The sequence below is a fragment of the Somniosus microcephalus genome, chromosome 3 (genome assembly GCF_052327205.1).
Source record: "Somniosus microcephalus isolate GS21.2 chromosome 3, FLI_Smic_1.0, whole genome shotgun sequence".
NCBI classification, from domain to species: domain Eukaryota; kingdom Metazoa; phylum Chordata; class Chondrichthyes; order Squaliformes; family Somniosidae; genus Somniosus; species Somniosus microcephalus.
In genome coordinates this window covers 301,309,842-301,326,069 of record NC_140989.1, presented here as the reverse complement: position 1 = coordinate 301,326,069, position 16,228 = coordinate 301,309,842, and the positions used below count along the sequence as shown (strand labels likewise).

Genomic DNA, 16,228 nt, shown 5'->3' with positions numbered 1-16,228 from the left:
CTTGGCACTGACACAGCACAAACCAGGGAGCACACCTGGGAACTTCAGTTAACTCTCGTTTAACCGGCACCTGAAAAATTATCCGGAACTCTCTAATAACCGGCACAATTCTCACTCCGAAAACTACAGTATACAGTCGTTTATAAGTTTTGTTTTACTGTTAAGTAATTAAAGAGTTATGGATTACCCTCAACTGGCATTACTGTACTTAATCAAGCATCTTCCACCATCCATTTAGCACAACATTCTGTAGGTGAGTACCCAATTATACTGCACATTTCTTGATTTTTTTTATTTTTGTTTGTTAAAAATAGCTTCGGTAGATATACCTCTCCGTTATCCGGAATTTTTTATCAACCGGCAACATCCCGGTCCCGTCGGTGCCGGATACCAAAGAGTTTCCTGTAATTACACACCACATGTTGCATTTACCCACTGAGCCATTTGAGGTGTTTCAAAACTGCACACAGCATGCTTTTATTTCATAAAATGTATAAACTGCTAAAAAAAAATTGCAATGAGAGTGCTGTCTTATAAGAGAATGCAATCAAGTTTTTTCATAATAATTAACTTTTTAGGCATCCCAATCCATTATTTTTAATATGTGATGAGGTCATTTTCCAATTTAATCATTCCTCAAACCAAGAAGCAGACGTGGAAATAATTAAAATGGAAATAATGTTACTGTCTGGATGTCAACTTGCATCAAACGTGCCAGTTCACTGCAATACAGAAGGGCAGGAAATGGATGCACTGTTATAATTCTCCACAGTTAGTTTCTAATCTTGGCCTGGGCCACACCAGACAAAAGTGGAGCACTTCCCACAAAGGCAAATTAGAGGCTGTCTCTCTCATTCACATATTAGTGCCTAGTTATATAATGATCTGGAACAGCTCTTCTCATGCACCCATCACCCTGGTGAGAAAATGAAAGTAAAAGATGTGAGAAAACAAATGTTAGTCTGCACATCACATCATTTTGAGTATTACATGATGAAGTAATGACAGTAATTGGGGTTTGAACAACTAAACATTATCCACTTACCAGTCAGTCAACTGGTTTAAATGCAGTTGACAATAAGAGATAACTTTGTCTTCTCCTCTGCCAGATGAATCGCTGGGATACGGATAGCTGAAACTCTAAGGAATGTGCACCTCGATTTTTGTACTACATACCACAATAATATTCCTGGCTCTTCCTTAGAATAAGGCTGTTTCTATTTGGTGTTTGTTTAGTTCCTTTAATTTAGTTACAATTAGAATTTAGTCCATTTTGTAGTCCTGAAAGGTTACATACTGTAGTTCTAAATTGGTCATAGAAGAAATATTTCAGTCCTACAAAGTATTTTGAGTCAGTTTTGGCTTCATACTCATGAAAGGAGTCATGGGCTAAAAATTCGGTGGCACTGCGTTTGGGGCGCCAAGCTCGCCTGGGCGCCGGAATTTGCGCTCCGGGCGGAGCCGCTTGCGCCCTCCCGATAGTCAGTTGGAGCACCCCAAGAGGGACTCGGGGCGATGCTCGAGGCTCCCCACGTCCCGCTTGAGGCACTCAAACTGAATATCGCAGCGTTACGTGCCACAGCGCCACATGCTGTGACACGGCGTGCTGCGGTACTGCAGGCCTTCCTCCCCTTCTTAAGGGGGAGGGGCCTGCACCAGTGCAATCACCGATCGAGTGCCGGCAAAAGAGCCCGGCACCGAGGAGAATTGCCGGGCGCTCGGGACACAGCCGGCACTGCCCGGGGGGGGGGGGGGGGGGGATCAGGAGGCCAGGGAGGGCGGCGCGAGGAGGTGCTGACAGGCGGCCACCGAAAAGAATGGCCGCCCCGCACCTCTACCTTAATTTGCACCACTACTGCCACACGTAGGTCGCGATTTGCGACCGGCGCTACGGGGGGGGGGGCGCTAGCGGGGCACTGCGCACACCGATGACGTCATCGGTGCCGGCGCAGTGCTACAGGCTAACGCCGCCATTAGCGCCCCGCTAAATATCGCGGGAGGCGTGGCCAGTGGTGCTAAAGCCACTGAGTGCCCTCTTTAGGTGCTAACTGGTGGCGCAGCCCACCGAATTTCTAGGCCATAGAGTTTTACAGCACAGAAAGAGGCCCTTTGGCCCATCATGTCCGCACCGGCCATCAAGCCCTGTCTATTCTAATCCCATATCCTTGTATGCTATGGCGTTTCAAGTGCTCATCTAAATGCTTCTTGAATGTTGTGAGGGTTCCTGCCTCTACCACCCTTTCAGACAGTGAGTTCCAGATTCCAACCACCCTCTGGGTGAAAAAGTTTTTCCTCAAATCCCCTCTAAACCTCCTGCCCCTTACCTTGAAACTATTGACCCCTCTACTAAGGGGAAAAGTTCCTTTCTATCTACCCTATCTATGCCCCTCATAATTTTGTACACCTCAATCAGGTCCCCCCTCAGCCTTCTCTGCTCTAAGGAAAACAGCCCCAGCCTGTCCAGTCTCTCTTTATAGCTGAAGCGCTCCAGCCCAGGTAACATCCTGGTGAATCTCCTCTGCACCCTCTCCAATGCAATCACATCCTTCCTATAGTGTGGCAACCAGAACTGCACACAGTATTCCAGCTGTGGCCTAACTAGCATTTTGTACAGCTCCATCATAACCTCCTTGCTCTTATATTTTATGCCTCGGCTAATGAAAGCAAGTATCCCATATGTCTTTTTAACCACCTTATCTACCTGTCCTGCTGCCTTCAGGGATCTATGTACATGCACTCCAAGGCCTCTCTGATCCTCTGTCCTTCCTAGGGTCCTACTATTCATTGTGTATTCCCTTGCCTTGTTAGTCCTCCCAAAATGCATCACCTCACACTTTTCAGGGTTAAATTCCATTTGCCACTGTTCTGCCCATCTGACCAACCCGTCTATATCGTCCTGTAGCCTGAGGCTTCCCTCCTCGCTATTTACCACTCCACCAATTTTCGTGTCATCTGCGAACTTACTGATCATACCTCCTACGTTCATATCTAAATCATTAATGTACACTACAAACAGCAAAGGACCCAGCACCGATCCCTGTGGTACACCACTGGACACAGGCTTCCAGTCACAAAAACAACCTTCGACCATCATCCTCTGCCTCCTGCCACTAAGCCAATTTTGGATCCAATGTGCCAAATTGCCCTGGATCCCATGGGCTCTTACCTTCTTGACCAGTCTCCCATATGGGACTTTGTCAAAAGCCTTACTGAAGTCCATGTAGACTACATCAACTGCACTACCCTCATCCGCACACCTAGTCACCCCCTCGAAAAATTCAATCACATTGGTTAGACATGATCTCCCCCTAACAAAGCCATGCTGACTATCCTTGATTAATCCTTGCCTCTCCAAGTGGAGATTAATTCTGTCCCTCAGAATTTTTTCCAATAATTTCCCTACCACTGATGTTAGGCTCACTGGCCTGTAATTCCCTGGTTTATCCCTACTACCCTTCTTGAATAATGGTACTACGTTAGCAGTCCTCCAGTCCTCTGGCACCTCCCCTGTGGCCAGAGAGGTTCTGAAATTTGTGTCAGAGCCCCTGCAATCTCCTCCCTTGCCTCACACAGCAGTCTGGGATACATCTCATCTGGGCCTGGGGATTTATCCACTTTTAAGCCCGCTAAAACCGCTAGTACCTCCTCCCTCTCAATACTAATTTATTCAAATATATCACAATCCCCCTGCCTGATTTCTATGCCTACATCGTCCTTCTCCGTAGTGAACACAGATGCAAAATATTCATTTAAAACCTCACCTACATCTTCCGGCTCTACACACAGATTGCCACTTTGGTCCCTAATGGGCCCTACTCTTTCCCTGGTTATCCTCTTGCCCTTAATATACTTATAAAACACCTTGGGATTTTCCTTTATTTTGCCCGCCAGTGTTTTTTCATGCCCCCTCTTCGCTCTCCTAACTTCTTTTTGAAGTACCCCCCATGTTGCATGTTGCATATTTTTGGAGTGTCTACAGGAATCTGAGGAAACTATTATTCCCAATACCCTCTAGACTACGGGAGGAGGGTTTCTCAATGATTCCTGTGGAGTTGCTTAGCCCAGTTTAGATATTTAAACAAAGAGCAATCCAATTAGCACATGAGATTGCCTTTATTCATAACACATGTTGAAGAAAATGTAAATTCTACTTTTGTATTTTATTTCATATTATTTTGATCTTAATTCTAAGAATAAACTTGCCCATGTTGATATGGAATTCGACTTGTAGAATTTGTCAGTGTGAGATTAAAAACTGAACATTCTAGAAATTTACAGTAGGTTAGTTCTCATTTAACAAATTTCTGACGAAGGGTTCGAGCCGAAACGTTGACTGTTTCTCTCTCCTCGATGCTGCCTGACTTGCTGAGTGTTTCCAGCACTTTCTGTTGTTATTTCAGATTTCCAGCATCCGCAGTATTTTGCTATTGTATCAAATTTCACTGTTTCCTACTCCAAGCTGACTCCTCAGCGCATTAAAGTAGCAGGGGTCTAATCCTGATAGTTGAGAGTACACCAAATGAACACACCTAACGTTAGAACATGACAATATTAGAATCCAAGATGCACCACCCAGCAAACAACAGTTGTTTCTACCTCAAATGCTTTGCATTTACCTTAAGTTTTCACTTGCTTTTTCACTGTCCGCTTTTTGTAAGATCAGCATATAAATGTATGTAACTGATCATTCCATAATATGCACATAGCATGGTGTCCAGAACCAGTTGTAGAATGATAGAAGAGTGATAACATTTTTTAAATATTTGTTCTTAGCATGTGGATGACATTGGCAAGGCTACATTTACTGCACATCCTTGGTTGCCCTGACAGCTGAGTCTTTGTTAGGCCTCTTCAGAGAGAATGAAGTCAGTATGTAAAGTGGAACTACAGTCATGTGGAGGCCAGACCAGACAGAGGTGACAGCTTCCCGTCCGTGAAAGACATGAGTGAACCAAAACCAGAAAATGCTGGAAACATTCAGCAGGTCAGCCTACTGAGTGTTTCCAGCTATTTCTGTTTTTAGTTCCGATTTCTAGCATTGGCGGCATTGTGCAGTTTGTTACATCAGTGAACCAGCTGGGTTTTTATGACAATCCATCAGTTTCCAGGTACTAACACAGAAATTACTAGATTTATTGGCCTAGAATTCAATCAGGCTGAATCCTATTTTTCAGGCATAAAGCAGGTGCCTAAGGGTCGAATATGGCGGGTGGCGTGCGTGTTTGTCTCGCACCGGAAATGTGCCGCCCGCCATTTTGGATCAGGCGTCCCATAGGCGTCCAGAGCATTCGAAAACATTATTAACATATTTAAATAAGGGCCCTAAACTTATTGTCGGACCCTTTTGTGAAATTGGTCTGCCCCCCGCGCCTGATTCGGCATGTGACAAACTTGCCTAGCAACTCAAGGCTATAACAGTCACTAAGGACCCTGCAAGAGCACTATTTAAAATGCTCATCCATTCCATACAGATGTGTTGCTGGTTTGTTCTTTTAGGCTGTTAGTTAACTTCTGAGAATTTCTTTGTCTATTTTCTGTGCTGCACAAGTGAATTCTGAGTTGTGGTAACAATTTTGTGCTAGCTAGCACTAGGCTGCTTTTGTCTGCTTTAGAAAGAGCTTGTTCCAGTCATAGGTGGTCTGGTAGGTCAGCCTTTGAGGCTGGAAACTGGGTGGAGCGTGAATGGAGCGCGCTGCGCCCAATTCTAATTACAAGGGAAAGTTGTGGATCTTGGATGATCGTGGGGTTTCTACAACATTCTCGAAAACAGCAAGACATTATAATTTTCATAATGGAAAATTAAAATGTGAACTTAATTCATTAACAGAATAAATAATAATATCCCCATAGGCCATAACACGATCTTGGGATTCATTGGACTAAATTAAATTGGATTACAAGGGGGAAAAATTCAGTTGGTAGCGCCACCCATTAGTGCCTCAAGAGGGAGCTAAGTGGGGCACAAAGCAACTAGTGCCCGGGCGCGGCGATATCTGCGCCTCTCGCGAAATTGACTAGACATTTTGCGGCGGCGCTAAACAATACCGCCACGATCTCCTGCGCCAGCAGATCGTGATGTCAGTCGAGTGCGCAATGCCCCGTTAGCGCCCCGGACCGGAAATTGAGTGGCGCCGCCTGCCGCTAGCAACGACAGGTTAAGAGGAGCGTTCTGCTGTCAGAAAGGGACTAGGGGAGCGTTATTTAAAGGCGATCACTTCCTGCCTTTTTTTGTCGGTGACATTTTTGCACCACACATTCTGAGAGAGAGAGAGAGAAACTTCTGGAGAGATTCAACGCTGCGTGAAGGAGTTGTGGGTACTGAACAGCACTTTGCAGGTTGGTTTTGATTCGCCCTTCCTTGTATCGATTTAGAAGAGACTATGGGGTCTGCACTCTGAGCTGTTCCCCTGGGTCTCTCCATTGTTCTTTCCAGCAGATTTGATGTACAGGTCTCTCCAGGCCGAGATTCAAGGCTGCAATGAGCAGGATGTGGATGGAGAGCAAGATCAACCCTCCCCTTTAAGATAAAAACAGAAAATGCAGGAGAAACTCAGTAGGTCAAACAGCATCAGTGAAGAGAGAAACAGATTTAAAGTTTTAGGTCGATGACCATTCATCAGAACTCCCCTTTAAGAACTGGATGGTGCCAGTGTGTCTGTGTTACATTGCTGACTGAAATCACATGAGCTTCGCCAGCGCTGTGAGGTAGCACCTTGCTCCTCAGCCTTAGCACCTTAAGAGAGGTGTGTAGCGTCTGATTTAGCGCTCCAATCACCTCCAGGGGCGATAAAAGCCAAGTTTGCTGTTGGAGGCGATAATTAGCGCCCGGCGCTAAACTTTGCACACCGCCAATAATAGCGCCCCAAACGGGGCGATACTGAATTTCTCCCCCCAAGTATTTAACTGATTCCTTGCATTCTACTAAACTTTTTCTTTTTTTTAACCTGAATAAAATATTGGCAAAGCATTTGCAAGGCAACTAAAGATAATTTGGGAATTCAATTGGGTTCATCTGATTAACAGTTTCTGAAGGTATAGATCATTGATAAAGGATCTCACAAGAAAATCATTTGCATTTCTAATTACACACAGTACACTAATTGCAGGTGGAGCACGTTGACAGGGCTTCTCCCCATATCCTCATCAATCAAAGCCCAACTACAGTTGACAGTCTGAGAGATGGACGCTTTGGTATCTACATCACTGCCCGCAACTTAAAAGCCTCTGACGTGGACAGCAAAGATGAGGAGCTGGTCTACACGATTCTCCGTCCACCTTATTATGGATACTTGGAAAGTGCAAACACAGGTACTCAAATAATTGATAAAACATGAACATTATCTTTCTAACTATATGAAACAATATTGTTTATAACTACCAATGCACACAGATGCTTTGTGATAATGTGATATCACACAGTCTGATGTCTATTTGATGATGCTTTTCTTCCAAATTGTTGTTTCATTATGTGAGAGATGGAAAGTATTAGTGTTACGACAGTTTACTCTGGATTTCTGCATGTAGATCAGGCAGACCTAATCATGAAAGCTGGGTGGAGTACCATGATGCCAGATCTTTGCCCACATTCTCTCTGACGGTTGCAAGAAGCATCTGCTGCCCTCCCCCCTTATTTGAATGGTTCCATATAAAAGTGATGAAAATTCTATCATGATATTACGGGCCCCATTTTCTGTTATTTCCAATACATTTTCATTGTTTCATTTTCTCTCCCCTATAAAAACAGCCCTTATCTGTTTTATAAGGATGATCTAAGTGCACCACACATTCCCTGCAAAACCACTGGGGAATTGGGGCTGCACTCATTTCAATATGATTTTCATTGTTTTTCATATTGAAGTGAGACTTTCACCCATTTTGAGGTCGATTGCTGCAGGCCGGCCTAAAATGTTGGCTACAGATCACTTACGGCACACAGTGGGCAGAGATCTGGCAAGAGCTTCTGCACCGCTGACACTGGCTATGCAGAATAGAAAAGAAAGACTTGCATTTATATAGTGCCTTTCACGACCACAGGACGTCTCAAAGCGCTTTACAGCCAATGAAGTACTATTTGAAGTGGAGTCACTGTTGTAATGTGGGAAAATCTACCATATAGCTTCTTGTTATTTTACAATATGTTAATAAATTGTACTAATGTTTCTTTCCTCAGTAATAGTGAAAATAAATAAATTTGATGTCGAAGAGTTTATTTCCTTACAGGTGGATACATTCGAGGCACATTTACCCAGAAAGAGGTGGACAGGCGTACAGTTCGCTACATCATCAGTCCCTCCATAGAGCTGACAACTGATAGCTTTGAATTCAAAATATCTGACACTGCAGGCAATTCTAATGCACCAGAAATGTAAGTTTGTAGAATGCCTAATCTTCCAAAGAGATCGCATTCTTTAGAGCAGGCCCAGGCTTCTGATTTTTCAGGCCAATCAAATATTTAAAAAAAATTATGAAGTGGAATTAATTTTTTCCTGGTGTGTTGCCTCAGTGATTCTGATTTGTTTCTGCTTCCTCAAAGAACACTATTTTATGTTAGGCACGCAGTGGTGGTACATCTGGAAGTGTGCGTCTCTTTTCAGAAGTTTATAGAGCATTCTCGTGAGGTTTCATGAGGTCTGCACACCTATATAGTTCGTGTGTGACTGGGCTAAGTGCTGAAAGCGTGCAGCCATGAGAGAGAACTGGGAGAACTGATGCAGCAGCAGCTTTTAAAGGGTGTTGCCAAGCCTTAAAGAAGCACATATGATTTGAGCAGTGGTAGTTTACCGCAGGAAAAATTATACAAACTATTTGAAACAGATGGCTGATGGGAATTCGAGGACCCAGGGAAGAAAGAGACTGGCCTAGAGGATAATGCTGAGGGGGTGCAGCCAAGGAAAGTTGTCATCTTGGGGTCAGGGGGCACCCTCTTCAGTCATTGCTTGTTCAGGCTGCTTGAAAAGAGGTGAGCACCATTTCGTGCATAAGGAGGCCATTGGTGTAGATGAGGCTCAGTTTAACAGTTTGCCATGGTGCGTGCACCCTGAATGCAGTTGCATCAAGTGTAATGTATGGCAAGGCTGCATCAGACACTTTCACCTCAACCAGCTGCATCTTGACTTTGGATGCATGTTAATCATTTGGGAACCCTTTAGCCATTCTCACATAATAAAAACACAGCCATCATTCATGCATGACACACTTTCTAGCTTCCAAGAAAACCTTCCAACATATGGCTCACTTAAAACACAGCGTAGAAGAGTCCTACCTTCAATACCATATATGCAGTGTGGACTGAGTATTTAAAAAAAGACACGGCAATCCTAGTGCATGCTAGGTGCAAAGCCTCGTCCCAAGATTTTCTGCCTCTACTCCCCAGCTAAAATCTCTTTGGCTCAGACTCAGTTCAGATCAGGATTCAACCTCGGGCGTTCCTGGTTTGAATGGTTCTGTGCATTGCATTTACTCACTAACTTACTGAAGAGCAATGGTGGTCCTTTCTGTGATTTCTGTATTAGAAAGGGAACTGTAACCTGGAAATTGCTCTCTGTGCTAAGCTCAACACCAGCAGTATTGAAGTGTTATGAAACAACAATTTAGTGAGTCTCGATTAGTCCTCATGCACCGTCTGTCTGTTTTGTGAACACTTCAAAATTACTGTACAGTGAAAGTCAGCACCAGAGCGCTACAGTGCTCCAGATGTGTGTCACACTGATTAAGCTTGTTATTGCTGGCAGAAAACCTCATTAGCAAATGAGTGCACCATATTCCAAAGTTAATGCATTGCATGTACATTATTATTCACAGCTCCCAATACAGCTTTGGCTTTGTGCATGAAGCTAACCTAATTGGTGGAGGGTAGGGACCAAAAAATTGTAATGTGGGTGAAAATTAACAGGATGTGGCAAAAATTCTTATATTTATAAAAGGCATTTAACCCATTGACAGCCAGGGATGGGAAAGGAGTGCAAAACAAAAATGAATTGAAAGACAACCCAACGTACAGGCTTGAAACAAACTCTTGCAGGTAAGTGACAGAACAGCCCAGCATCTGATGCAGCAGCAGCTTTCATGGCTGGCAAAGTGAATGTTCCGATGCATGATGAGGGTGCAAGAAGGGTTGCCCTGCTTGGTCCTATTCTCCCCATAAGACAGCAGTGCAGCCTGGAATGAGAATGAGAGGCAGCGGTAGTGTTGTGGCAGTGAGAAATTGGCTACAGAGCCAGCAATGCAGCAAGGGAGATGGATGGGCCAGGCACTAGTTCAAGATGTGTACCCAAGAGCACCAAAGGTACATCTTTTCCTAAGTTTGCAATCTACATCTGCAAAGTAGCCCTGTCCAAATCACCTTCTACACATTCATGCTCAGTTCCTCCAATACAACCTATAGTAATCTTATGCTGGCCTCCCATTTCATTATAACCAATAGTAAATAAGTACTTAGAACAATGTTCAAATCAAGTTGTGTCATGGATTAATGTCGTCAGCTTGATTTGTCAAGTGCTGCTCCTTTGTGGTTGTCCTTTGTTGCAGACGTGTGACACCTAAGCCAATAAACAAAACAGAATCGGTGGACGAGTGATGGAGCAGCCCAGCACCAGAGGCCCTGTTTCATGGCTGGTAAAGTGGGTGTTATGGTGCATGTAGTGGGTATGAGAAGGGTTGCCCTGCTTGGCCTCCATTATACCCTCCCCATTAGAGTGCAGAGCAGTGTGCCTGGAATGATCATGGTTTATTAAATGTGAGGAATGAAGTGACTTTCACAGCCACTAGCAATGCCATATATTATAGCACAAGGTCATCTCAGTGTAGGGCAGGCACACACGGCGTCCGAAAACTGCGGCCAAAGAACAGTAGTCTTGGCACCGAAGAGCCCAGACTGCTGTATAAACCTGGATGAATAACAGATGTTATATCAGAGACCATGGTGCATATGGGTATTAATATGTTGGGTGATTTAATTTGGGATGTCTTTATGAGATATACATGATTGCTTTAACTCCCGTGAGCAACAGTTAAGGGTTAGCTTTATAGTCACATGTCTTTTTTTAAAAAACAATGTTGAATTTCTGTACAGAATGGAGCTGAAGTGGTCCAGGATTGAAATGGCTGCAAGTTGCTACAAAGTCTGTGAAGACATAGGAACTCTCTCTGTTAAGGTTACCAGGAAAGGATACAGTGCTGATCCTTCTTACGTTAATATAAAGGTACAGTACCTGCAGTTGTTTGCATCTTTTGCACTGTTTAAAATCACCTCTGGCTGTTCTTGCCTCAATGGGTTTGTTAGCATCAATGGAAAGGGCATAGTCCCTCAGAGAAGTCAATGTAACTTCCATGATGAGGACATCAAAGTGTAAAAATGCACAGACCCTCACCTTTTGAACCCCATAAATATCTGCCCAAAGGAAATTTCTCAGGAAATTGTCAGTATGCTTCCCATAACTTTCCTTGGGACAGATATTTATGGGGAGCATGCCTGTGATTTCTCCATATGCGTTCCTAGCAGGCAAGGCTCCAAAATGGGAGCATACATTTATAAAGTCAGCCTTTACATGTATGAGGTGCAATAATGTACTTGGCTGTGAGTTATAACACTGTGTTGTGCACTGGCAATCGACTCGGCTCCTGCCCAAACTTATGGAGGGAAGTTGGCTGTCCTGGCTGGAAGGGATCTACATAAAATGAGATTGGGTAGTTTCAAAGCAGTTTCCAGTGAGCATAGGCTCACAGCATATCAATGATGACAGAGCCCAGCATGCAAGTGTAAATGACAAGGCTGAAGCACTTGCAACCATCTTCAGCCAGAAGTGCCGAGTGGATGATTCATATCGGCCTCCTCCTGAGGTCCCCACCATCACAGAAGCCAGTCTTCAGCCAATTTGATTCACTCCACATGATATCAAGAAATGGCTGAGCGCACTGGATACAGCAAAGGCTATGGGCCCTGACAACATTCCGGCTGTCATCCTGAAGACTTGTGCTCCAGAACTAGTCGCGTCTCTAGCCAAGCTGTTCCAGTACAGCTACAACACTGACATCTACCCGACAATGTGGAAAACTGCCCAGGTATGTCCTGTCAACAAAAAGCCGGACAAATCTATTCCAGCCAACTACCGCCCCATCAGTCTACTCTCAATCAGCAAAGTGATGGAAGGTGTCATTGACAGTGCTATCAAGTGGCACTTACTCACCAATAACCTGCTCACCTATGCTCAGTTTGGGTTCTGCCAGGATCACTCGACTCCAGACCTCATTACTGTCTTAGTCCAAACATAGACAAAAGTGCTGAATTCCAGAGGTGAGATGAGAGTGACTTCCCTTGACATCAAGGCAGTATTTGACCGAGCCCTAGTAAAATTGAAGTCAGTGGAAATTGGTGGAAAACTCTCCACTAGCTGGAGTCATACCTAGCACAAAGGAAGATGGTGGTGGTTGTTGGAGGTCAAACATCTCAGCCCCAGGACATCGCTGCAGGAGTTCCTCAGGGCAGTGTCCTCGGCCCAACCATCTTCAGCTGCTTCATTAATGACTTTCCCTCCATCATAAGGTCAGAAATGGGGATGTTCGCTGATGATTAAATAAATTAAATTAAATTAATTAAATAAATCTGGAATAAAAAGCTAATATCAGTAATGGTAACAGACTAGTCAAGCAACAGACTGACATAGTCATACTCACAGAATCATACCTTTCAACCAATGTCCCAAACTCCTCCATCCCTGGATATGTCCTGTCCCTCCGGCAGGACAGACCCACGAGGGGTGGCAGCACAGTGGTATACAGTCGGAAAGGAGTGGCCCTGGGAGTCCTCAACATTGACTCTGGACTCCATGAAGTCTCATGACGTCAGGTCACGCATGGACAAGGAAACCTTCTGCTGATTACCACCTACCACCCTCCCTCAGCTGATGAATCAGTACTCCTCCATGTTGAACAACACTTGGAAGAAGCACTGAGAGTAGCAAGGGCATTGAGTATACTCTGGGTGGGGGACTTCAATATCCATCACCGACAGTGGCTCAGTAGCACCACTACTGACCAAACTGGCTGGGTCCGGAGGGACATAGCTACCAGTTTCGGCCTGCGACAGGTGGTGAGAGAACCAACACGAGGGAAAAACCTACTTGACCTCGACCTCACCAATCTACTGTTGCAGATGCATCTGTCCATGACAGTATTGGTAGCAGTGACCACTGCGTCATTGTGGAGACGAAGTCCCGTCTTCACACTGAGGACATCCTCCATCATGTTGTGTGGCACTACCACCATGCTAAATGGGATCATAGAAACATAGAAGATAGGAGCAGGAGTAGGCCATTCGGCCCCTCGAGCCTGTTCCGCCATTTAACGAGATCATGGCTGATCATCCAAATTCAGTACCCTGTCCCTGCTTTCTCCCCATATCCCTTGATCCCTTTAGCCTTAAGAAATATATCTAACTCCTTCTTGAATATATTTAATGAATTGGCCTCAACTGCCTTCTATGGTAGAGAATTCCACAGGTTCACCACTCTCTGGGTGAAGAAATTCCTCCTCGTCTCAGTCCTAAATGGCTTACCCCTTATCTGTTGTGTATGTACCTTTAAGGGAATAACTGGTCTTAGACTGCAGTACCGGCAGTGACCACCCCTGTATAAAAGGCCCTAGCAGGCTTCTGTAGTTTCAGTTTCAAGCTGCCTCTTGTTCAGTAAAGTACCTGTTAAACTGTTCTCCCGAAGTCCGTTTATTATTGAGGCGCGGACTTTACAGTGGCGACGAGTAAGTTCGAACTCACCTGCAGTGTGGCATCATCTCACGGGGATCTCGCCTGAAAGGAAGGTCCTGGAAGGTCGTAGTCTGAGCAACGGGCGTCGACCGAGGGCAACCGCCCAAAGAATCCATCGGTGTTTGGAGAATTGCGGGAGAGACTGTGGTTCCAGCGAATTGTGCTGGTAGCAGGTAGCGCGCTGACCTTTCCGGACTGCGGCGGGCTCAAGCTCGATCGAGCGGCTCTACGAATCGGGCCACGCAGCATCGCCGGGAAAAGAAAACAAGAGAGAGAGGGTGGAGCGCACAGGGCGCGGTCGGTGCTCGAGAACAGGACAGCGGAGAGAAACCAAATGGGTAGGAAGGAAAGCGAGACGCGCCGAAGCTGCGGGTCGCCGCCATTACCCCGTAGAACACTAGGAGCAGCGTGGCAGTAAGGGGAAGAAGCAAAAGCGCGGGAGGCGCCATTTTATCCCGTTGGGGAAGAAGCAAAAGCACGGGAGGCGCCATTTTATTCCATTGGGGAAGAAGCAAAAGCGCGGGAGGCACCATTTTAAATCGCCCAAGATGCCGAAAAGTGGCAGTATCACTGCTTTCGACAACGAGGTAGAAGACTGGACCACGTATGTAGAAAGAATCGAAGTGTACTGCAAGGCAAATGAGGTGGCCGATGGAAAGAGGGCATCGGTATTATTAAATCTGATGGGTGCGAATACGTACGGCCTATTGCGGAATTTAATTATCCCAGCTAAACCAATGGAGAAAAGTTTTGAGGAGATTGTTCATAGCTTACAGGAACACCTAAACCCTACACCACTGCTGATAGCAGAAAGATTCGAGTTCCATAAAAGAAACCAGCACAAAGATGAGAGCAATGTTGACTATCTTACGGAACTACGCAAGTTATCGAAGCACTGCCAGTTCGGAGCAGGACTGGCAGACACCTTACGGGATAAGTTTGTCTGCGGGCTCCAGAGTGAAGGAACCCAGAAACGACTACTTTCAAAAAAGGACCTGACACTAGAACAGGCGTTCAGCGTGGCAGTATCCTACGAAGCAGCAGCACGGGGAGCTGCGGAAATACAACAGAAACCACAAGAATACAGCGCTAACGAAATGGCGTATGGAGCCGAAAAGTGCTATCGCTGCGGCAGAACAACCCATGAGCAGAAGGACTGCTGGTTTAAAGACAAAATATGCAGGCAATGCGGGAAGATGGGACATATAGCAAGAGTCTGCAGGTCGAGAAAGAAGACCAACACGACAAGAACTACTAAGGAACAGTACAGGAAAGTAAAGAAACTGACAGATAGTAGTTCAGAAGATCAGGAGAATGATAAGGACTCCGGGAGCAGGCGACTAAGTTGTTTAAAGCTACACAACGTGATCGCAAAAGAAGATCACCGAACCATTTGGGTCACCCTCATGATAGCAGGGTCCCCAGTGAAGATAGAATTGGACACAGGATCAGCCCTAACTCATGAATCGACGAGACTATGAGCGGCTATTCTCACACATACCCTTAAAGGACACGTCCATTGTATTGAAGACATACACGGGGCAAAAGGTCTACCCCAGAGGAAAAATAAGGGTGCCAGTTGAATATAACGGAAAGGAAACACAGAAACTATACATGTATATACTACGATGGAGGACCACCATTATTGGGACGTGAATAGATCCGAAGACTACAATTGGATTGGCATTCCATTCTGGCACTAACTGTGACTGACAAAAAAGATGATGACGTCGCACCTGGACGTCTGTCACAAATTCTATCTGACGTGGAAGAGGTGTTCCAACAAGGACTTGGGACTCTAAAAGGAGTAAAGGCAACCATAAAGATTGAGGATAACGCAACCCCAAAATTTTTCAAGGCCAGACCGGTGCCATACGCGATACGCCCAGCTGTGGAAGCTGAACTGGAGAGTCTGGAGGGTTCGGGGGTGCTGTCTAAGGTGGACTGGAGCGAGTGGGCCACACCCATCGTTCCTGCAATGAAGAAAGCATTGAGCAGCACGCCTGGGGAGCCAAGGACGGTTCGCATCTGTGGGGACTTCAAGGTGACTGTGAACCCAGTCCTGCACACAGTACAGTATCCGCTTCCGTGGATAGAAGATATTTTCACCTCACTATCTGGAGGGAAACGTTTTACAAAGATTGACCTGGCTCAAGCGTATCTACAAATGGAGGTGGAAGAAGCATCTAGGAAATACCTCATGATAAACGCGCACAAAGGCCTTTACCAGTACAATCGACTGGTATTTGGGGTAGCATCAGCCCCGGCTATGTGGCAGAGGGCAATGGAACAAGTCCTGCAAGGGATCCCGGGGACCCAGTGTTATTTGGACGACATCCTGGTTACGGGCGAAAATGACAATGAACACCTTGCCAACCTGGAACAGGTGCTCACGAGATTGCAGGAATATGGGCTACGAGCCAACCGTCCCAAATGCGAGTTCTTCAGGAGACAAATCTCGTATTGTGG

The 16,228-nt window shown here is 45.4% G+C and overlaps 1 protein-coding gene across 2 annotated transcripts in view; it reads left to right on the top strand.

Moving 5' to 3' along the window:
- The window catches only part of frem1b (Fras1 related extracellular matrix 1b), a 295,010-nt gene that overhangs the window by 241,779 nt on the left and 37,003 nt on the right, over positions 1 to 16,228 (top strand). For both annotated transcript variants that reach the window (XM_085982850.1, XM_085982849.1), the window contains 3 exons: positions 7,107 to 7,308; positions 8,221 to 8,365; positions 11,072 to 11,201. In XM_085982850.1, coding sequence (XP_085838976.1) covers positions 7,107 to 7,308; positions 8,221 to 8,365; positions 11,072 to 11,201 — 477 coding nt within the window. The remainder of the gene's footprint in view (positions 1 to 7,106; positions 7,309 to 8,220; positions 8,366 to 11,071; positions 11,202 to 16,228) is intronic.